The 21,656-nt window shown below is 41.4% G+C and overlaps 1 protein-coding gene across 2 annotated transcripts; it reads right to left on the bottom strand.

Annotated features, from left to right (window-relative positions):
• Positions 1–546: 546 nt before the first annotated feature.
• LOC119423258 (protocadherin-10) lies at positions 547–20,760 on the bottom strand. 2 transcript variants are annotated; one of them, XM_037690678.1, is made up of 5 exons: positions 18,202–20,748; positions 16,319–16,377; positions 15,783–15,889; positions 5,192–5,352; positions 547–1,729 (listed from the first exon to the last, which is right to left on the bottom strand). In XM_037690678.1, exons 1-5 carry the CDS (start codon positions 20,746–20,748, stop codon positions 1,676–1,678), a joined length of 2,928 nt encoding a protein of 975 aa, XP_037546606.1. In that variant the 3' UTR covers positions 547–1,675. The 2 variants fall into 2 exon arrangements, with proteins under 2 accessions (XP_037546606.1, XP_037546607.1); XM_037690679.1 differs by lacking the exon at positions 547–1,729 and having other exon boundaries at positions 4,846–5,352; positions 18,202–20,760.
• Positions 20,761–21,656: the final 896 nt, after the last annotated feature.

Genomic DNA, 21,656 nt, shown 5'->3' with positions numbered 1-21,656 from the left:
ACCACTTGACCTGTGTGTGTGTGTGCGCCTGTGTGTGTGTGTGTGTGTGCCTGTGTATGTGCAACACTTGTCAACATGTATTACAGGTTTATGTCTTCCTGCACCTGTTTGTGTATGTTTTTTTTTTTTTCCTAGTATGATTGTAAAAACTTCTGATACTGGATTGTGATAGCCTCCCATCCTGTACATCAAATATTCTGCTAGAAAAAAATACACAGTAGGCCAAAACAACTCAAATGGTGACGTTGCAGCACACAACAAGGCCAAGAATATGTAAACAATAAAAAAGTAACAATCAAAAAAAGCAACTTAATTGCTGGCTGGCTTAAAATTTAGCTTTTTAGGCTCCTTCACATTAACCAAAGCAAACTTTAATGTTGTAGCACTTGGTATTGTTCAACTGAAAGACATCATGAAGTGTATAAAAAGAATCAAACTGACAAAAAATAAATAAATCATGACTACACAGTTTTTAGGAAAAAAGTATATTGTGTGTATATATATATATATAGATAGTTATATATATATAGATAGATTTATATTCATTTATACGCTTTTAAAATAGCACAGTAAACACTTTGCACACATGATAAAAACCACAGATTGTGTCTGATTGTTTTTGTGTCGGCCGATGGCGTCAACAGAGCCAAATATCACGAACGGGTTATTCACTTTCAGTGCAGTCAGCTCAGGAAGGACCTTAAAAATACAAATAAGTGCTTTGAAAAACGTGATCCAATGTGAACATTAATTTCTGATGTTTTATTTATAAAACCAACACGAGATCCTTCTGCACAGTGGTTTGTCCAGATCTCCTTCCTGAAGTGGCTTTGCTCGAAAGAGGAGGGAACCAAAGGAATTCCTGTCTGTAACGGTGAGTTTGGATATTTGTCGTCTGCACACGTTTATCACACAAAAAGAACAACGGAAACAAAAAAAAAAAAAAAAAAAAGAGAAGTTATATAAAGACAGTCAAGTAAAAAAAACAAAAAAAACATAATAGATTTTATATTACTGCACGCCATCGCTTGTCCTTGTCTCCTTACACTTGTATTATTCATGTACAACACCTGCTCTCTGTTTCTATCTCCTTCTTTCGTTATCCGTCCGCTTCTCGGTAACGGAGTCTCCAACTATCAGTCTCTTTTTTTTATTTCCATCCAACGGTGTCTGTACAGCTGGCTTAGTGGTGATCATAGAAATAGCTAAAGGGTTCCGTAGACATTGGTTGAAGTCTGTACAGAAACAATAGGTCTTTTTTTGTTTGTTTTTCTTGATGTAAACAGGCACACACATTTTTCTAGAGGCTAACCCCTCAGTCAGAATAAAAACACCTCTCAGAAGGTTTATTTGTCCCACTTGCTTTGATTTTTCAGTTCCCTTTTTTTGTCTGTAAAATGATACCGTTTTAATCTTCCCATGGTCAAGAGCTTTGGCCCCGGTCTCAGTCCTGCTGAGAGAAATTAAGCCTTGGATTGCTCCTCGGGTATCCAGAGGTTTACAGCTACTCAGTAATTATTTCTCCTTTCCTCCCTCAGCAGCCACTGCCAAGGCTTCGTTACAGTTCGCCACCCGAGATAATGAAGTTTAACCAAGGTTGCTGTTGTCCATGTTGCCTCTCTTTAGTGTTCCTATGCTGTCTCTAGAATCAGTGATGGTGGTCTACTACAGAAATTCACGCCGTCTCCGACAGGTCCACGTGGAACGAGCTAGCAAATCCTTTTGCGGGCTGAAAAGAAAGAGAACACGCTTGTTAAAACAAATGACATGTTTTCTCATGAGGCATTTTAGAGACACAGTCAGATCAGAATGTCATTTCCTGCCGGATGTGTGCCACTAAGGACTGCGTGAAGTTATTTAAATACGTTAAACACTGACGGTGACAGGATATGTGATATAATAAAACAATATGTGGGAATGGGGTTAAAAATTTACCCTTCATTGAGAATAAATCATCACCATTAGGTGGCTGCTTAATGCAAGGGTAGAAAATACAAAGTGTTCTAATTGCTTCATTAATTATCTATAAATGGGTCATTAAACATTTACAAATGTTTTTACAAGGAACTGCAATGGTCACGGTATTGCCACTGCAGCATATATATATATATATATATATATATATATATATATATATATATATAAAAAATAAAATAAAAAAACATAAACGGTGTCTATAATTAACAGAATGTTAGTTTAGGAGTCTTTTCATTTATTTTATGAAATGATGAGCAGCAAGATTCCCAGCTTAGTTTCACTGGATTCATTCTTCTTTGAAAAGCCCTAAACCTGAACTAAAATATACGTAAAGAAATGTCCATTGTACTATTGTTTTGGATTTTAGACTGAGTGTGTTCTCCAAACCCTGCGAGGCAGTCTAGATGAGCACCCACACGAGAAGACAAAATTGGAGCAAAACAGGCTCCAGAACCTAAAGGCTAAATACCAATTATTTTCACACAGACCTGACATGACAAACAAGAAAAAAAAAAAAAAAAAGTATATATTTTTGTGCTCATAGTTTACCTGAGAGACAGCCCACAGCCAGCATGCACAATCATGGACGATGGTGGTTAACATGGTGGTGAGATGACTGGAAATGACTTCTCTACTGAATATCAGATCCATCCTGGACTCTTAGAGCTCATGGAATATTCATGTAATGTGGAAGCTTTGAAAATAACTGAATGCAGCCAGGAATGCCCTGACCTTTCCACGTTCAGTGTATAGGCATTCACACTATTGTGATCCGCTTTATATTTATTATTATGGGTTTCTTTAAAGTATTCTATGTGATTTTTGACATCTTTCTCGTTCTGCAATTTTGTGATATTTCAACAAATCCTAAATAAAAATGTTCAGTTCTTTCAGGCCAATCCTGGTATGACTTTTGGTATTGGTGCAACTTTAGCACTTAGAGATATTTAGCCTTTTCAATCATTTTATTATTTTTTTTCCTTAGAAAATGAATTGAGCTCATTTTACATTCTTCAAATCTTCAGATCCATTTATAAACTTTTACTGCTCCTTTCACGTTTTGTTCCGGTTCAGCTTCTTTCAGTTTCTTTGTGTAAATTTAAACTTTTTTTTCAGCTACTTGCAGCTAGTTTTAGCTGTTTTGTGCTCCTTTCAGATTATTTCTGCTAACTACAACATCATTGTGCTTCTTCTAAGTACTTTCTGCTAATTGCAGCTTCATATGTTCCTTTCAGCTTATGTCTTCAAGTTTCAACTGTTCTGTTATTTCATCTACTATTTAGCTGTTCATTCAAATTTTAGCCTTTTAAGCTAATTTCACTTATCTCTCTCTCTCTCATCCTTCTGGTAAGTTCAGCTTCTGCTTTTTTTAGCTACTTTTCAGCTGTTTTTTTTTTTTTTTTTTTTTTTTTTTTTTTGGGGGGGGGGTGCTAATTTCTGGTTTTGTTTTAGATCATTTCTATTTTTTTGTGCTAATTTGTGCTTCTTTCAGCCTAATTGAGCAAACGTTTTTTTGTTTTTATTTTTTTAGCTGTCTTCTGATAATTTAAGCTTGCTTTACACTTTCAGCTGCCTTTTTAGATAATTTCTGCTGTTTTCAGAAAAAAAAAATGCAAGTTGTTTGTGGCAATTGCAACTTTCATCCTAAATTAATTAATTCTACTAACTTCAGCTTACTATGATCCTTTCAGCTTATTTCTGCTAGTTTCAGTTATTTCATCTACAATTTAACTACAATATATTATGCTATTTTAGCTTTTTTCATCTAGTTCTACATTTGGCTTAGTTTATTTCTGCTCTTTCCACATGCTTCTGTTAGTTTAAGCTTCTTTCTGCCTTTTCAGCTATTGTTTTTGCTAATTTCAGCCTTTTTTTTAAGCTAATTTCATAATGTCTGTGCTCATTTCATCTTATTTAAGCCCAATTCAGCAAACATGTTATTTTTGCTTTCTGTTGCTAATTGTGGCTTGTTCTTCCATTTTAGCTACATTTCAGCATGTTTTTTTATCTAATTTCAGCTGTTTTTCAGCAAGTTTTTCAGCAATAGGCATTTACACTGCATTTTCACAGGAAATGCAATTTCTTTAGTATTTGTTTTTAATCAAGTGGAAAAAAAATCCTATTTTTTTATATCTATATATTAAATTATTCTAGTAAATGTGAGTAAATAACCAACTAAAGAATCTTGAATTCATGGTTGAAAGGCAGCCTCAACATTCTGCTGCATGTCAGGTATTGATCAACATGCAAGGATAGACACTTGGGTTCCTTTTTAAAGCAAAATGGACTTCAATCCTTGTGATGAAACTGAGGCGTGGGTTGTCTGCCTCACCTTTAGAGCTATTCAGTAGGGAAGTCATCATGCTTGAAAAGAGATGTTGAGGAATGGAAAATAAAATGCCTTCTCCACCATGACATAATCTGTCTTTTGCTCTTCTCTGTGTTCCAAAAAAAATGTTTTATGAAGTGTAAAACTGCTAGAATGTGAAACTGTTCTCTGCAACCCTGGACCTGTTCTTGTATTGATGGCCTTTACAAGTATGAGCATCAGATAAGAAGGATTTTACATTTGGGGGGGGTGGGGTTAGAAAACAGGGAAAACAAACAAAAAATTGGGGCCACAACAAACTAACATTATTCCAATTCATATTTGTTTATTTTGTAATAAGTCACATGATTACAAGCAGCATTTAAGGTTATTGTAGGGTTGAATGCAAAGGAAAAAATAAAATAAAAAATAAGGAAGATTTGGAGAAAGGAGGCAGGAAATTGTTCATTGTACATTTGAAAAAAAGTACAAAAATAAAATAAAATGAAATACAACAAAATATAAGGTCGTATTTTGAACTGATTGAAAGTAGAAAAAGAAAGGCTGGTTAACAGCAGAAAATGTCCAGATCAGAATTAAGATTCATCGTATCCTTCTTTAGTATCTGTATGGGACCATACCAAAGTCATAGGGTCCCATTGAAGTTTCATACTGATACTCACAGAGAAAGGTTGGTTTGTACGGCAGAGTCCCCCTATCATACTCTTTCCTCTCTAGCGTGCTGGAGCTGTACTGCTGCTGTTGCGGATGGAGGTGATTTTGAAGGCTGTGGTGTGACTGTGATCTTTGGCCGTCCTTGCCAAAAGTGGAGAATGACCTATCGTTGGACGAGGCGGTAGACGAGGTCAAGGTGAGTTGGTCGGAGAGGTTGACGGAGGAGGGTACCTCAGTATCGGGCAGTGTGGCGTCCATGCCGGGAACGTGCAGATTGCTGCGGTAGTCCGGCCCCTGGCGCCCGTCTGATGGCACGAAGGACGGCATCCAGCAGCGGTCGGAGTGACCCAGGGCCTTGCACTCCTCCGTGCAGTTGGAGAACAGGTCAGCGCCTGCAGAGCAAATACAAATGACAAACGGAATGTGGGAGTAAGATTGGAGGAAATGTGATCAGATGAATATGATGATAAGAATAATAATTAAAGTAAGAGATCATAAGAATGAAATGAGGATGGACATTTGGAGTGGAAACAAACGGACGGTGGAAGAGAAGATGGAAAGAAACCACAAGAGGAACCACAAGTCAGTAATCACTTCCCAATGTCACCGGCAGGAGAAAGGCAGAGAAAGCCATTCATCAACAAGACAAAAGACGGAACTGACGAAGAGAATTGTTTGTTTTTCTCCTCACCCCATTCATTTAGAAAGAAATATGCAATCAAAGGGATGGGGGTTACAGAAGCTCTTGAACATCCCCCACCTGCTCACATCAACATCCTCAGTCACATTTGATTTGGAAATGCAAAAAGACAAAATGCAAATTTATATCCTTTTTTTTTCTATTCACTTGTTGCACAATCCCACACTAATGTCAATCATGCATATACAAATTGAAGAATTGTGTAACTGACATATAACAGCTGCCAAAAATAAAATATTAGCATAAAAATTAAAAAAGCTAAATCTGAAATAATATAACAAAACACCACACATGTACTTACACAATTATGCATAAGAGACCAGAATTGTTGGTTAAACACACCAGGTACTGAAAGCAAAGGTCCACATAATGTTACCACTCACATGTATGTAATATTGGATCTCCTGATGCATGCTCAATAATATTGGATATTAATAATAGTAAGATTGGATCATTTTCTTCAATAAATACTGTAAATTACCTAGCATGTTATTTTTTGTCTCATTTGTTTAACTGGGTTTACTTTACTTTTAGGACGTGTGAAAATCTGATGTTTTAAGTCATATTTATGTAGAAATATAGAAAAAATATAAAGTGTTCACATTCAAGCACCACAGTAAATGGTAAATGGACTGCACTTATATAGTACTTTTCTATCTTATCAAAATACGCAAAGCTGTTTACAACACAACGTGTGTCCTTATTTACCCATTCACACAGCACTCTACTGGATCTGTACAAAGCTAATCTGAATCTGCAGAGATTAATCAGTGCTTGTTATCACTCAAATACCAATGGGACACACATCGGAGGCAGTGAAGGGTTCAGTGTCTTGGACACTTTGGCATTTGACTGCAGGTGGAATTGAATCCCCAGCTCTTGCATTGGAGGATGACTGCTGTAACCACTCAGCCACAGCTGCCCACAATATATCATGATCTTAGATTAATCCGATAGTAGACTATTAAACAAGTGTAAACATTAGACCAAGTATCACATGTATACTACTCAATTTAGATAAAGTGTATTCAAGTTGTTTAATTATTTATTTATTTTTGGTTTGTATATTTTTACAGGTTGCCCTTTAGATTTAGATGTGACAATTATTGAAATTGCAATTAGTTTCCCTAGCAATTTAGAAAATAGGCTAAAATGTTGACATGGAGTTGGATATAAAAGCATTTTTTTCTGCAATAGTTGAACAATAAACATAAGTTTGTTACATGCTATACGTTTATAACAAGAACTGATCAATACAAACACATCAGCAGTTTTAAGGATAACAAACTACAAAATTATAGCAATATAATGATAAATTATATTTGCCATTTTGCTCTTAATACCATTTATTATTATTTTTATGGTGCTATCTGGATGTAAAGTGAAGAAAGGAGTGCTTGGAAAAGTGACACCACTCACAAAGAAAGATGGTGCACCGCCTCTTCTTTCACTTCGGTTTGTTTGTGGTGTCAGACTGGATGCTGCTGCTCTACTGGTCTGTGGATTCCAGACATGTTCCTTCTGTCTGATGCCAATTTAACAAACATCAAACTAAAACGGTAGAGTTGGCCTATCAACACGCATCGAGAACAATATACACTTATTCACCAGCTATCAGGGAGCCAGGCATGCTTTAGAACTTGGTTTATTCTTTGAATTATTTACCCTAGACTTTTCTTTTCAAACTATATATATATATATATATATATATATATATATATATATATACCAAATACTGGTACACGCTGAAAGCATTGACTTAACTCGCTGTAACAACAGTTCTCCAGTGAACCTTTAAACCTTTTAAAGTCAACGCACTGTTCTGTCCCATCAACGTGTTGAAGCACCACCACTGTGACAGATTCTGCTCCTCTTTATTTGCGTGCATTGTGTGGATCTAATGTTGCTGCTAATTGAGGCCCCATGGGGAGCGAGCAACGCCACAAGACTTCACAGTGGACAGAGCGCCAGTGGAGACACAAGGCTCACAGACAGCCAGGACCGAACGGCTCAGGGAGTCGCAGATTTCACAGACCAGGACAGCAGGCGGGAGAAGCAGCAAGGCTCCAGGAACCATAAGGAAGGAGAGGGGAGACCCGAGCCACTACAGACGGAAAAAGAAATGTCCAGATCAAAACAGGGGGAGACCCAACCATCACAGATGGAGAGTGGAAAGAGGAGCAGGGGACGGCTTTGATTTAGAGGGAAGAAAGTTGAAAACTCTGACTAAACATTTGTTTTCGGTTTCTTTAACTTGCCATGAGGAGATTCTTTGAACACCCATCCAGCTGTGTCACTATTCTAAACTTGCTCTTTGCAAGTGAAGCTGCTGCCCATCACAGATACATAAATGCTGAAAAGCCAAGAGATGTGTAAAGGTTGAATTTGTATTGAAAGCAGGTCAGAAGTTCAACGAGACTTTTATAGCTTGTGTCAAAAAACGAGTTATGAAATGCATTCTAACTATTTTGCATTATTTGAGTAAAGTTTTAGAAAGACAGATAGACAGCGACATCCTTTCACCTCATCACACAGGGTTTGATTCAGCATTTTTTTAAAGACATCTAATGTCTGTTGGATTTGTTTACCCCTTTCTCCTCTGAAAGCCTTAAAGAAGAGGCACACTTCAGTGCTCGCTGCTGCCAGAGTGTTTTTTATTTATTTATTTATTTTTTTTTTATCACAACGTAGCACAGGAGAAATGTGGCTCAGTGATAAAAAAAAAAAACTGGTGATGAGGAGGAGAATCTACGGAGCAATCCCTAAAATTCAAAGATCAGTTCAGCTAAACTGTACAGGGACGCTGACGCAGTTTTTGAATGGCATTTTCTCTCTGAATCACCATCAGGATTGACAAATATTTAGAGCATCTGTAAAGGTTGGGCGCACATAAATCACATACCCAATCCCTGTCACTGGTAATGCCCATCTCGCATTTAGCCTTTAGCTTTTTTATGAACTCCTTGCAAATTAACGGCTCCCTCTGACACAAAGGACACTGACCTCAGCTCCTCCAATCATTTCTGAGCTGCTGCGGCTAAAGATTTGAGGAACTCTGAATATTTAACTCTAAGAGTAAATTAGTAGAATAACCGAAGCAGAACTGTGCACAGGGAAGAGATCTGTAGATAAAAAGTTATTGCCAATGGATTAAGTTAGCTTAGTTTTATATATTGTTCCTGTATTATTAATCAGGTGCAGGGGCAGCTTGTACTTTCAGAATGATTTCTAAATATAGCCTGCACCAATCACTGTTTACTTTTATGTGGCTTCGAGAACGTTGTGTCAGAGCTCCACGTTTACTCAGTAAAACTTCAAAAAACAGCATCATCACACGTTTCCCAACTCATGCACACACCTCCACAAAAAAAAAAAAAAAAGCTTCTTAAATGTGAGAATATGTAAATATACGGAAGCAAACAGACAGTCAGGCGATCTCGCATGACACCATGTGACTCTTGATCTCCATGATGCACCTTTTCTTCTTCAGGCACGAAGCCAAACAACAACCGAAACAGTGACTGGCAATGACAGGCCCTGCCAGCAGCCGTCGCATCGTGACCTCAACAGGCAGGAAAAACATATTCCTGCTCTATTTCCACACAAACACCCAGAAGAGGAAATGCAAATGATTCGGCACAATCTAAACACGATCTACGTGCTAATAAGCAATCAGCACTTCAGTTCTTTTCGCTTTACTTGCTTTTTTTCCCATTACATCTCTGAATGTTTCTGAAATCCCATGTTGGTGTGATTTGACTAATTGTGCTGTCTGAGATACACCCAACCTCTGGGAGGAAAGAAACCAGAGGAAAACAGATTGTGGAAAAACACACGTCCCGTCTTTGTATTTATTTTTTTGTGTGTGTTCTGTTTGCACAGATTTGCAGTCGCTTCTTATACCTGAACTCATTTCTCTGATCCGTTCTCCATCTTCATTAGTCTCCCGGTGTCTTTTTTCTGTCTTTTATTTCACGTCACATTTAAGTCTCCTCACCTATTATTTATTTGTTGTTTTTAGTTGTGTGTTTTTTTTTTATTTTCCAGCCCACCAAAACGTCTTTCCCGTCCCCAGGTGGAGGGTGTCTTCCATCAATAACTCTGTTCTTCATCTTGTCATTCACTACTCCAGAGAGAATACTGACACAAAATGTCAATGTTTAGACGGCACCACGGGACGACAGGGGAGTAGCAGAGCTTCCTTACACAGGTTGACCGGTGAGCCTGAGATGAGTAAACCAGAAACCTCACAGGTGCAAAAAAAGAGCAAGATGGTTTCCAATATTCCCACTAATGACAGAGAGACAAACTGTTCGCAGCTATGAATTTCAGTTTCTGCAGCACAGCAAGTGAGCTGGAAAGGAGAGCCCAGAGGCCAACCAGTGTCTGCGTGATTTATACGCCCTCTTATACATTGTTAGAGCACATGCTTAGGATTGCCATTGACTATTGATATTTGGTTTGTATGCCTTTTAGTTTTTCTCTGGAAATGTAGCAAGCTAGTGTGCATTGATATAAGAGGGGATACACAGAAACCTGCATTACAATATGCAAGTAAACTTTAGATTTATTAAATGTGTGAAATGCTGTTCAAAGATCTGGACTTCTACCAGGGGCAACTCTAGAATCTGTCCTTTAGGGGTGCTCAGCCCCGAGTGCTGACAATGGCGCTTGGCTTGAAGAACACGGTGGTCATTGGTGTCAGAAGCATTTGTAATGTGGGGCGACACAATGGTGGATGTGGGTGGGGGGTTGAATAAACTTATGAATAAATTAAATGTAATTTCCTGCATTCTGGTGTATAGGTTGTTAAAAATCTATGTCTACCTATATAAGTAAACACTTGATTCAATACCTGTTTTAGAGAGCACGCCACAAAAAGAAGTAGCCTGACCAACAGCTCTCCTTGTGTGAATAGAGCACGCTCCACTTCTCTCATGCATCCTAACACACCTAACCCCCCCCCCCCACACACACACACACACAGCTCCTGCAGGTAAGGGGAGTTTCACTTTGGTTCAAACTGAGAACACCGATGGGTCCGTTGCTGACGAGACTACTGGATTGATTGACAGGTGGTGGTGAGGATCCTACTCGTGCAAAAATAAATAAATGAAAAATCATAGATTTCAGTGGCACGTTTAAGTGTCATAATTTATTCCATCTATTCATCATATTCACCCACTTCTTCCTTTTTGGATTGCGGGGCTCACTGGTGCCCATATCCAACAGTCACTGTGCGAGAGATGGGACACCCTGGACAGGTCTCCAGTCCATCACAGGGACACCCTGGACAGGTCTCCAGTCCATCACAGGGACACCCTGGATATCTGTTCAGTCCATCACAGGGACGCATACAGACAAACAACCATTCACTCTCTCACTCACTCCTAGGGACAATTTAAAGTTGCCAGTCAGCCTAACATGCATGTTTTTGGTCTATTGGAGGAAACCAGAGAACTTGCAGAAAACCCACGCATGCACAGATAAAACATGCAAACTCCACCCAGAAAGGCCCCCGGACGGAGATTTGAACCAGGGACCTGCTCGCTGAGAGGCAGCAGCTCTACCAACTGTGTCACCGTGCTGCCCATTTATTCCATATTTATTGCACATTTATTCAATATTTTGGTGAATTTAAGGTTTGAGAACTGTTTCCTTACAAAATCCTAATTATGGTTTCTTGATTTTTCAGGGGTGCCGAGTTAAAATGTAGGGGTGCTTGAGCACCCCCCCCAAAACAGGCTAAAATCACCATTTAGATCAATCACTCATTTAGAAAGTTTAAAACGTGTATATCAAAATAACAGTCGGAAACAACAAATATTTAAAAACAAATGAGAAACATGTAAAGCAAAATTAAGAATTTCAATGACATGTCACCTACCAAGATGAACTGTGTGGAATTCTAATTGTATATTTAATTAACTCTATTCTAAGTTATTTGTGCATTTCTTTTGTTTTTTTCTTATTTCATAAATACAAATTAAGTTTCAAAATTGAAATAACGTTACTTATTCTACTTCCACCTCCCTTCAAACGTCCATTCAAAGCTTTGAACCTGACACCGTCTTACATTAAACTCATTAACATGGTTTTGACATGCATGTGCATGGCTGTATATTACACGCTGAGCTCTCAGTTGTGTTGGAGTTCCAGGTCTGAGAACGGCAGGTGTATCAGAACCCTGTTTGCTAAAATTCATCTGACAGCTCAGTGACACAGGGAACTGCAGCACAGTGCACGCCACTAATTCATAATCAGCCATCTAATACACCGTTACCACGGTGATTTAATTGTCCCATTTGTCACGGCTGTTGTTCTCACCAAAACAAACGTCATGATAATGATCGTTTCCAGTCTCCCACCCGTCATGCTGCCTTCCACAGCTGATTGAACAGACCAAATGTGCCTCTTTTTTTCCTCCCTGATGAACGATTTATCCAAATTTATCGGACTCCTCTTTTTTTTTTTTTTTGTATTTGTTCATTTGTTTTGTTCACTCTTACCATCTTCATTTAACAGGATGGTGAGAGAAAATTATGTTTTATTTTGGAAAAAAAAATGAAGGTTGGAAACAGAAACAAGGTGGCACTCACTTCTAAATCTATACTGCTTTAGCTTTTGATGCACTGCTGCCTCACTTTAGACACCAACGTTAAGAAAAGCCATTTGCACCAATTTCCAAGGCACCCCAACCTCCCAGGCAGTGTCCTTTTGATTTAAAACAACATCAGGAGACTTATTTTCTAAAGTGTCAGCCGAGCGGCCGAGCGGGAAGCTACAGCAGGTGTAGTTGATGATATGCCAACTGGAAATGGTTTCCCCCTTGATTTGAAATATTCCAAGGTGCACCAAAAGGGAGAATGCGTTGCGTGTTCCCATGTGGAAACCTCGCCTCTAACCCTCCTTTGATAATTGCTATGCAAAGGATCTAAAAATGAATTACTGATCAGCCGAGTGTTACGGAGAACCGACGTGTGAGAGAGACAGAATGAAGGATGAGACTGACAGACACTACGAGTGTGTCAAACAAACACATGCACATCTGCATAAGTAATGCATGCATGCATTCATGTCAAATATACATGAGCATAGAAATGTGCACTAGCTTGCCTAAACAGATACTGGAGAAATACCTGAAAAAAAAAATGGTATAGGCTCGGTGCATGCTTTTGCAGCTTGTCTGTCTGCTGCATATGCACAACACTTTAACTTTAACACATTACTGCATAAAAGCATTGAATATAACTCATGTGAGAAACATTACCAGCACAATATATTAATAAATTATCCATCCATTATCTTTACCCTCTTCTTCCTTTTTGAGATACGGGGGTCACTGTTGCCCATGTCTAACTATTGTTGTGTGAGAAGCAGGGGGCACTCTCGAAAGGTTTCCAGTCCATCACAGGGACAGTTGGACAGGTCTCCAGTCCACCACAGGGACACATGGAGACAAACGAGAACCATCCACTCTCTCGCTCACACCTAAACCAACTCTAACCCTAGGGTCAATTTAGAGTCGCCAATCAGTCTAACGTGCAGGTTTTTGTCTGTGGGAAGGAATAAGAGTCTCTGGAGAAAACACAGGCAGCACAGAGAGGACATGAAAACTCCACCCAGAAAGGGGGAGTGGTGGCACAGAGGTTAGAGAGGTGGGCAGAGGTGGGCCGGTTCAACTCCCCAGGCCAGCAACATCAAAAAATGTGGCTGGAAAAGGTGAAACACCCACACCTGCCTCCACCCTCACTTGCCCCATTCTGCGTCCATGAGCCAAACCCTTAATCTCCCAGCTGCTCCCCAGGCACCTTAGATGGCAGCTCACTCCTTCAAATGTGTGTGCTCACATGTGCAATTTGAAAAATATAGATAATGATTTCCTTATAAAGGAATAATAGAGTACAAAAAAAGAAAAATCCCAGGCTGGGATTTGAACCTGCAACCTTCTTGATGAGAGGTGGCAGCTCTACAAACTATGCCTCTCTGCCACCTCATATTAATAACTTACACAAAGGCAAATGAGCAAAAGGGATGCTCTGATAGAGGAAATGTTGTATATACCTGGCAACGTTCCAAGCACTCCCCACTACTTTCTCATATTACAGTCATCTCATTTAAGCTTCCCTGAGTCTCATTGGAGAATGCCTTTATAACACATACAGCTCCACTTTGCACTGTTTCCTCCAAAACAAAACAAACATAGACAAGCAGGTTGCATATAGGTGTCGTGTATACACCTTCATATTAAAACAGGCTGCCGTATAGAGTTACTCCCACACAGACACAAGCACATGCACTGTGTCTGCTTGTGTTTACAGAAGTCTGTGAAACTCAAGTGTCCTTCCTTCCAAAATACCAGTCGTGCAATATTACCTCCCATGGAGTGGTAAGCTGTTCCCTTCTAAATCCAACATGAGGAACAAATGTTGGATTCCCTCCTATGAAATACACAGTGCAGCACCAACTGTGTACACTCCCAGGCCTGTGCCAAATGAGCAAATGTGGAGCCAAAAAAAGGCTGAAGAAACATGTTATTGGTTCAGAAATATAAACCTGTCACTGTGCTAGATAATACAAAAAAAAAATAACAGCAAATTGGAATTCAAGACAATTTTCCACCTACAGTAAGTGTTGAAATACAGTCTTGGGCATGTCTTGGAACATCATGTCAGGACTGATTTCTTTCTAAAGTTTCAGACTAGCAGACAAAGCTAACATGCATATGGCTGATGCACTTTTTGTCATCTGATTTATTTGTGTAATAACATAGATTTCCTGGTGTCTTATAGTGCATTTTTTGCAGATATGCATCACATGCTGATGAAAATCTTCCAGTATGAGCTGTAGTTTGAGTTACATATATATTTTTCACTGAACTCCTTGATAAAATAAAATAGAGGAGGCTTGGATTTCTTCCAATTCTGCATCTCAGACTCGCACAGTTTGACCTTCCCCAAACTATTTTACGAGCGAGGGCAGGGAGTGACACAACGGCTGCATACTGGCTCACTATTTTGCCTTGGTTCATTAATAATGTCAAGCACTGCAGAGCCTAATGAGGGTCCATTCACTATCCTGCATCACCTATCTGATCTTCTTTATTCGTATTTCCAGCATGATACGATATTTGGCAAGCTTCGGTCTAGACTGGGGTCTCACATGCACCATGTGGTACAATCCCTCAGAAAGAAAGGGCAGTTCAATATAAAATTAGATTTTGTATTGCTCCCCTTTTTTCTGACTCCACCATGATCAATAAACAGGTACTAACTAAATAGAATTTCAGAGAGAACAAGGAGCTGCTTAAGATATGATCTACTAACCCCTTTGCAAAGAAATCTACAGGGCTGTAAAGTGCAGAAAAGAAATAAAGGTCATTAAATAAACCTGGAGTGAGAGCATGGATGGGGAAATCTTAGCTAATTCTCACATTTTACCCTTGCTTTATCAGCCAATTCTACAAAAAATTGGCTGATAAAAACAGAGAATCTGAAAGTAATGTACTGTGTTTGGGAAGTTCAATCTATAAACTACAAAGGCAGCACAATATTCTGATTCTCAGGCTGATTGAAACGCTTCTCATTATATCAATTTAGCTTTCATGCCATTCCCTTTCATTTGAGTGAACCTATTGATTTGTGCCAGTAAAGCTCCGTTTGCCTCACACTGCCTCACAGACAGTCGCTGTCCTTTCAGCACCACTTGGTGCTGAAGCAGCAGAGGGGGTCACGAAGAGGGAAAGGGCCAAAAAGGAAGGGAGAGGGGTGACACCAATTACGAATCCCCCCCCCCCCCACACACACACATATACATATATATATATATATTATATATATATATATATATATATATATATATATATATATATATATATCTGTTGTGAAATGCAATCAACACATCTGGGATCTGCTCATACCTAAAGCTCGGACATTCTGGCACTCTCCCAAATTGAGAAAATGAAAACTCAACGTTCCGCACCAACAGTTCCACACCATCCTATTCACATTCACAAACTCACACAGTTAGGAATCAGGGAGGTGTGTGTGTGTGTGTGTTTGGTGGTGAGGGGAGGGGGAGCACAATAATGACTGAGTAATTATGTGATGTGGAGCAACTCACCAGTTGAATGACCCCTGTTTGTGGCATCATGGTCGCTGTCGCCCTGCTCGCTGTCCCCATGACCACTGTCTTTAGAGCTGACAAGGTCTGCTTCTTGAAAAGCCGAACTAAAAGGGGGGTTGGGTTGGCATGGTGGTTGGAGCATCGGTGAAGAGAGTAGAGGGGATTAAATGAGGAGCAAACAAAAAGAAAGTGAATAAGAAGTCAACACCACGTCAATGTGATCAAGGTGGCCATGGAGAACTTAAACTGGATGTTACACATGACATGTAATGGAATCCAGTGTTATTGCTTCATTAGATGCAGCTTTGTCAGTTATGGGACTGTTTCCAAACTCAAGATGAATGTTATGGAGACACCTGGAACCACATTGGACCTTAAAGCCATAATTAACTATGTGAATTATACAGGAGACTGATGAGTGTACAATCTTTATAGATAAGCAAAATCTGGGACTTTACAGAAACTAAATGATGGTGAAGGAGGGCGATGAGGTGAAAGATGAGATGATGTGTGAGTATATGTTTTTTCTCTACCTGTTGACACGTCTTGGTCTGTCCACCAGATAGCTGAGTTCTGCTCGCTGGTGTTTTGTCTAGAACATACACACACACACACACAATGTATTAAATGCCCAACAGTCAGATGATGTAAATGCAGGAGAAGGGGGCTCAGAACGATAAGAGAAACACCATTAATCAGGTGAGCAAACATTGCTGTCAACATGAAACTGAGTCAGGAGAAGCTGCGATGTCAGGTTACTGACGGAGCGAGCATCTCTGAGTGAGAGGACGAAAGGAGATGAGAGCAAGAGGGGGAAGTTGGATGGGGAAGAGGAGGGTAAATTGGGTGGGGGGATAGGATTGAATGCGTAAATGATTAAGACGCCCAACGCTGAAACTGAACAACCTTTGTGCACGGCACTGCCATGCTGCACCGTGCACAGAATACTTAACGCGCAGAACAGCAGGGCTGACTGACTGTCTGGCTCCACTCCAGCCACACCGCAATCAACAGAAAAGCCCCAATACTCCACAGCTCCACCAGCAGAACGCAGAGACGTTGAGCACATTGGGACAGGAGTGTCCAAACTTTTTTCATATGTGGGTCAAAACTATCCAGATTAAAGAACTCGTGGGCCATAAAAATGCCAATTTAACTCTCAACGTGCACAGTATTTAGGAAAAAGGACAAACGCTTACTAATTTTGGTGGAGAAAGTTTTAAATTGTTGTAAATCGAAAACATTAAAAGCCTCAAACACTAAGCTTTTATATATATTTTTTTTTTTATTCAAAATAATTTGATTTATTAGATTTGTTGGGTTTATGTAGTTTTCTTGTGTTTGGAAAGTTTGTTTTAGTCTGTTCTCAGCAATAAAAGCACAATTTGAGTAAGTGTCCTTTTTAAAAGGTGGTTGATCAGCTGTTTGGACCATGGTCGACCCAAAAGGCTGATCGAAGTTCAGAAAAAAATGTCCAGCTGTCAGTCGCTACAACAGATTCATAGGTTTGATTAAACTGAATTAAATTGATCAACTCGTATGTAGATGACACCACGTTATATTCATTTAAAAATGTCTAATTTCCCTCTTGATTATTTTATCAACTGTAATATTTAGCCACGTTTTATGAATCATTATCCAAAAGTCTCTTTCTGGTAGAAATCAGTAAAGGTTTTTGGTGATTTGTAGCATGAAGTGAAACTAAAAATATTACAGCCAACAATTTTCATTTTCTTTAAAATTGCTCATTTTGAGAAGATGTTTTTTCATCTGTTTTGCAGTTAAACCTAAACATTATATAAAAAAAGGATTACCAACTAATCTGCAGGAAGTCTGCATCGACCTGTTAAGCCTGCTGACCAAAGTGATACCATTCTTAAAACTGTTGTGGGCCGCACAAAATCTCTCCAAGGACCGCAAATGGCTCTCGGGCCACACTTTGGACACCTGTGCATTAGGATATTCAATTCACTTCTCTCCTTTTATCTGACCAGATTTGCCACCCCAGCTATAAAATGCCTCCCCAAATATTATCTATCAACTTTGAAAGGAATATTTCCAAACTCAAATGTTTTAATATTATAGGCTTTAAAAGACTTTCCTTTCCATCAGTGTGCTGCTGGTCCAAATGCTCTTTTTTTTTTTTTTTTAAATGTCACATGAGATTTGAAAATTGACAAGTCCAATCACCGTGGAAATGATTAAAGGCCACTGAGCAGAACAGCCGAGTCAATAGTAGATTCATTTCTGTGACTTTTGCTTTGCGTGACCTGACTGGGTAACAGGATTTGACATAAAGCAGAGACAGCTGTTGCATTTTTAGAAGAAATAAAACCAGTTTGACACGTGAAATTGCAGCTGTTTTTTTTTTGTTTTAACACATTGAAATGATGAAGTGGGGTTACTTCTTTCTTACCTCACTGGACAGGATGCTGCCATTGGATATGATGTCAGGTGTTTGGTCACTGTAGCCGGTGACAATAGCCCCGCAGGGGTTGGTGTGATCCGTGTCAGTGCTGCGGGAGGGGCTGCACGGCTTGAGGAACATCAGATCTGTCTTGGCTGACTCTGGAGTCAGACACACCTGGTAGCAGTAGGAGTTCTGGTTCTGGTGGTGATGGGAGCCGAAGCCGCCACCCACACCTCCCACCCCAGACTCCTCCACGGGCACCTGCCCCACGGGCCCAACTCCTGATGTCACGTTGGTGCTCTGAACCAACATGATGTCAGATTTACTTAGTTTCTTCTGCTTCCTGCCACGAGTCTGCCTGCTGCAGCATGAGCCGCAGCACAAACAACAGTCACCCGCCAGCAGGCACGTGTACAGGTTGAGCTTTTTGTCCTTTTGGCAGCGTACTGCCAGCACGATCATTGCCAGGAGGAAAATAAAGGAAACGGAGCCCAGAGCGATGATGAGAATGAGGGTGAGGTCAAGAGAGGTCTCCTTAGACTTGGAGGCTGATCCGCGGTCTCCACTGCGGCCCTCCACCACACTGTCCACTAAAATCACACTCACGCTGGCGGAGGAGGAGAGTGGGGGCTGTCCGTGGTCCCTTACTTCAATCAGCAGGTCGTAGAAGCCCTGGGGTTCGCGCTTTGGAGAGATCCTACGTGCAGTCCTTAGCTCTCCAGTCCTCCAGTCCATGCGGAACATTCCCATCTCGTTGCCCCGCAGGATGCTGTAGGACAGTCGTGCGTTTTCACCATCATCTGCGTCCATGGCCACAATGCGTGTCACCAGGTATCCAGGTTCTGCAGCGCGCGGGAGATGCTCTCTGGTTGTGCCGTTTTTCCCAATGGGGGCAATGACAGTGGGAGCATTGTCATTCTGGTCTACTATGATCACGTTAACTGTGGCGTTCGAGAAGAGCTCTGCAGCACCTGAATCCCTAGCCTGGACCATGAAACTAAACTCCTTCAGCTGCTCATAATCAAAAGAGCGCAAAGCGTAAAGGTATCCGGTGTCTTGGTTTATGGAAACATACGTGTCCACAGACATGTCCTGGATGTCACACTCCAATATGGAGTAGGTAATTAGAGCGTTCTGACCCATGTCAGGGTCCAAAGCACTCACTGCGTGAATGAAAGCACCAGGCACGTTGTTCTCAGTCACATACACATCATAAACTGCCTGCGTAAAGCGCGGCGCGTTGTCGTTCTCGTCGGAGACGTGCACTTTAATGGATTTGCTGGTTGCTAGTGAAGGCTGACCTTTATCTTTGGCCACCACAGTGATCGTGTAGGAATCCGTGCTCTCTCTGTCCAACGGCCCGTCTGTCACAATGGTGTAGTAGTTTTTAAAAGATGATTTCAGCTTGAAAGGAACGTCACCGAGTATCTCGCAGCTCATCTGCCCGTTCTCACTGGAGTCTCTGTCCGAGACGCTAAAAAGTGCGATGACGGTGCCGGCGGCGTCCTGCTCGCTCACAGACTCTGACACAGTGCTGAAACCGATCTCTGGTGTGTTGTCGTTCACGTCCATCAGTTTGACCAACACTTTGCAGTGCGCCGGAACGGCATTCGCGCCCAGATCTTTAGCCTGAACATAAATCTGGTGCGTGTTGCTCTCCTCAAAGTCCACCTCACCCGCCACCTCTATCCTGCCAGTTCTGGCATCAATATTGAACAAGTCCTTTACCCGCGGGGTGTTGTGACTGCTGAAAGAAAAAACTATTTCCCCGTTTAGTCCCTCGTCAACATCCGTGGCGTTCAGCTGGATGACTAGAGTGCCCACGGGTGAGTTCTCCCGCAGGTTAACCGTGTACACAGACTGGTCAAACGTGGGTGCGTTGTCATTAGAGTCCAGAACGTTAACGACCAGGAGAGCGGTCCCGGTGCGCTGCGGGGTGCCCCCGTCCACAGCTGTGAGCACGTAGCGGTGCGCCGCCTGCTGCTCTCGGTCCAGCGGCTTCTCCAGCACCAGCTCTGCAAACTTGTTCCCGTCGCTCTGCGTCTGCACGTCGAGGTAAAAAAAGTTATTATTCGTGATGGCATACGTGCTGAGCGCGTTCGTGCCAACGTCCGGGTCGAACGCGTTTTCCACCGGGAAGCGCGTCCCGGGAATCGCGCTCTCAGAAATTTCCACGGAAATGTCGGTCTCCGGGAAGCTGGGTGGATTGTCGTTGATGTCCAACACCTCGATCTCCACTCGAAAGAGCTCCAGCGGGTTCTCCAGGAACACCTCCAGGTGCAGTAGGCACGGGATGGTCTGCTTACAGATTTCCTCTCTGTCTATTTTCTCCTTCACCACAAGCGCTCCGTTCTCCAGGTTCACCTCCAGGTAAGGTGTCCGTGAACTGGGCACCGTTTGGAACCGCCGAGCGGAAAGTTTGGTGATGTCCAGCCCCAAATCCTCTGCAATATTCCCAACCACAGTGCCAGGCTCATGCTCCTCTGGCACGGAGTAGTGCAGCTGACAGAGAGCTCCATTCAGGATGGAGAGAACGAATATTAACCAAATCATCTCCCCTGCCGCAGTCCAAGTGCACTTCAGAACCAAAAAAAAAAAAAAAAAAAAGTGTTATTCCTTTATCTTACAAGAGCTGAACATTTCCACTTTTCTCTGCCTGTAAAAAGGCAGCGACACAAACAGCAACTAGGCTGTCCGACTCTGACAATCCTCTCCTCTGCCTCAGGTCTGTGAAATGTTGTGCGGTTGGAGTTGTGAGGAGCGCAGCCATTTGATCCGCGCCTCTCCGTTTTAATCAATTCTGCACCGGTCTGTGAGTTTTGGCGTCAGCGCAAACATTGCAGGCTGGAGCCAGGACTCGGAGCCAACATTCCCTGTGCGCAGCACAGATTGTCCTTCTTCACACACAAAAAAGAAGAAAAAATAAAAAAGTCGAAAACAGAATAAGAAAATCCACTTAACTCGGGGGGAAAAGCACAAAAAACTCCCTTTTACGCACAGCCAACATGAAATAAGTCGTGCCTTTAAAAAGACGCACGGAACACGCAGACTTTCTCTATATGTCTGTGAGGATGTAATCACTGCGCCTAAGCGCTCAAAGCGGATGATGTTCTCATCTCGGCTTCTGTAAGGCGAGTGGAGCAGCGGGGTTGGTTTTGCGCACAGCTCCTTTCCCCGACAGCCAATGATATTCTCAAACATCGGGTGTAATGGCACCTGATTGGGGCTCCGCAACGCCAGCTAGGACGCGCACGGGGCCCTCAAAACAAAACCAGCTAAGAGCCGCTGCGCTCCTCTCCTCTCCTCCGCGCGCTCTCCTCCGGGCACGGTCACAGATGTAGCAGGGAAATTAAAAAGTGTTAAACGTCCAGCGAATTAAGGAAGTTGAACATCAGCGGCTGGAGTTGAGGAAGCTGCGCGTGGAGTTGCAGCTTCTGTCTGAACATTAGTGATTTATTTAT

This window comes from Nematolebias whitei, chromosome 16 (assembly GCF_014905685.2).
Source record: "Nematolebias whitei isolate Nwh7 chromosome 16, NemWhi1, whole genome shotgun sequence".
NCBI lineage: Eukaryota > Metazoa > Chordata > Actinopteri > Cyprinodontiformes > Rivulidae > Nematolebias > Nematolebias whitei.
The sequence above is the reverse complement of the archived record's forward strand: the minus strand, read 5'-3'. Positions and strand labels throughout refer to the sequence as shown.

Coding starts and splice junctions, on each gene's coding strand:
- LOC119423258 (XM_037690679.1), bottom strand. CDS start 20,748: ATGATTTGGTTAATATTCGTTCTCTCCATCCTGAATGGAGCTCTCTGT. Junction 16,378..18,201: donor GCAGCATCCTGTCCAGTGAG/GTAAGAAAGAAG, acceptor TGTATGTTCTAG/ACAAAACACCAGCGAGCAGA. Junction 15,890..16,318: donor AGACCAAGACGTGTCAACAG/GTAGAGAAAAAA, acceptor CCCCCCTTTTAG/TTCGGCTTTTCAAGAAGCAG.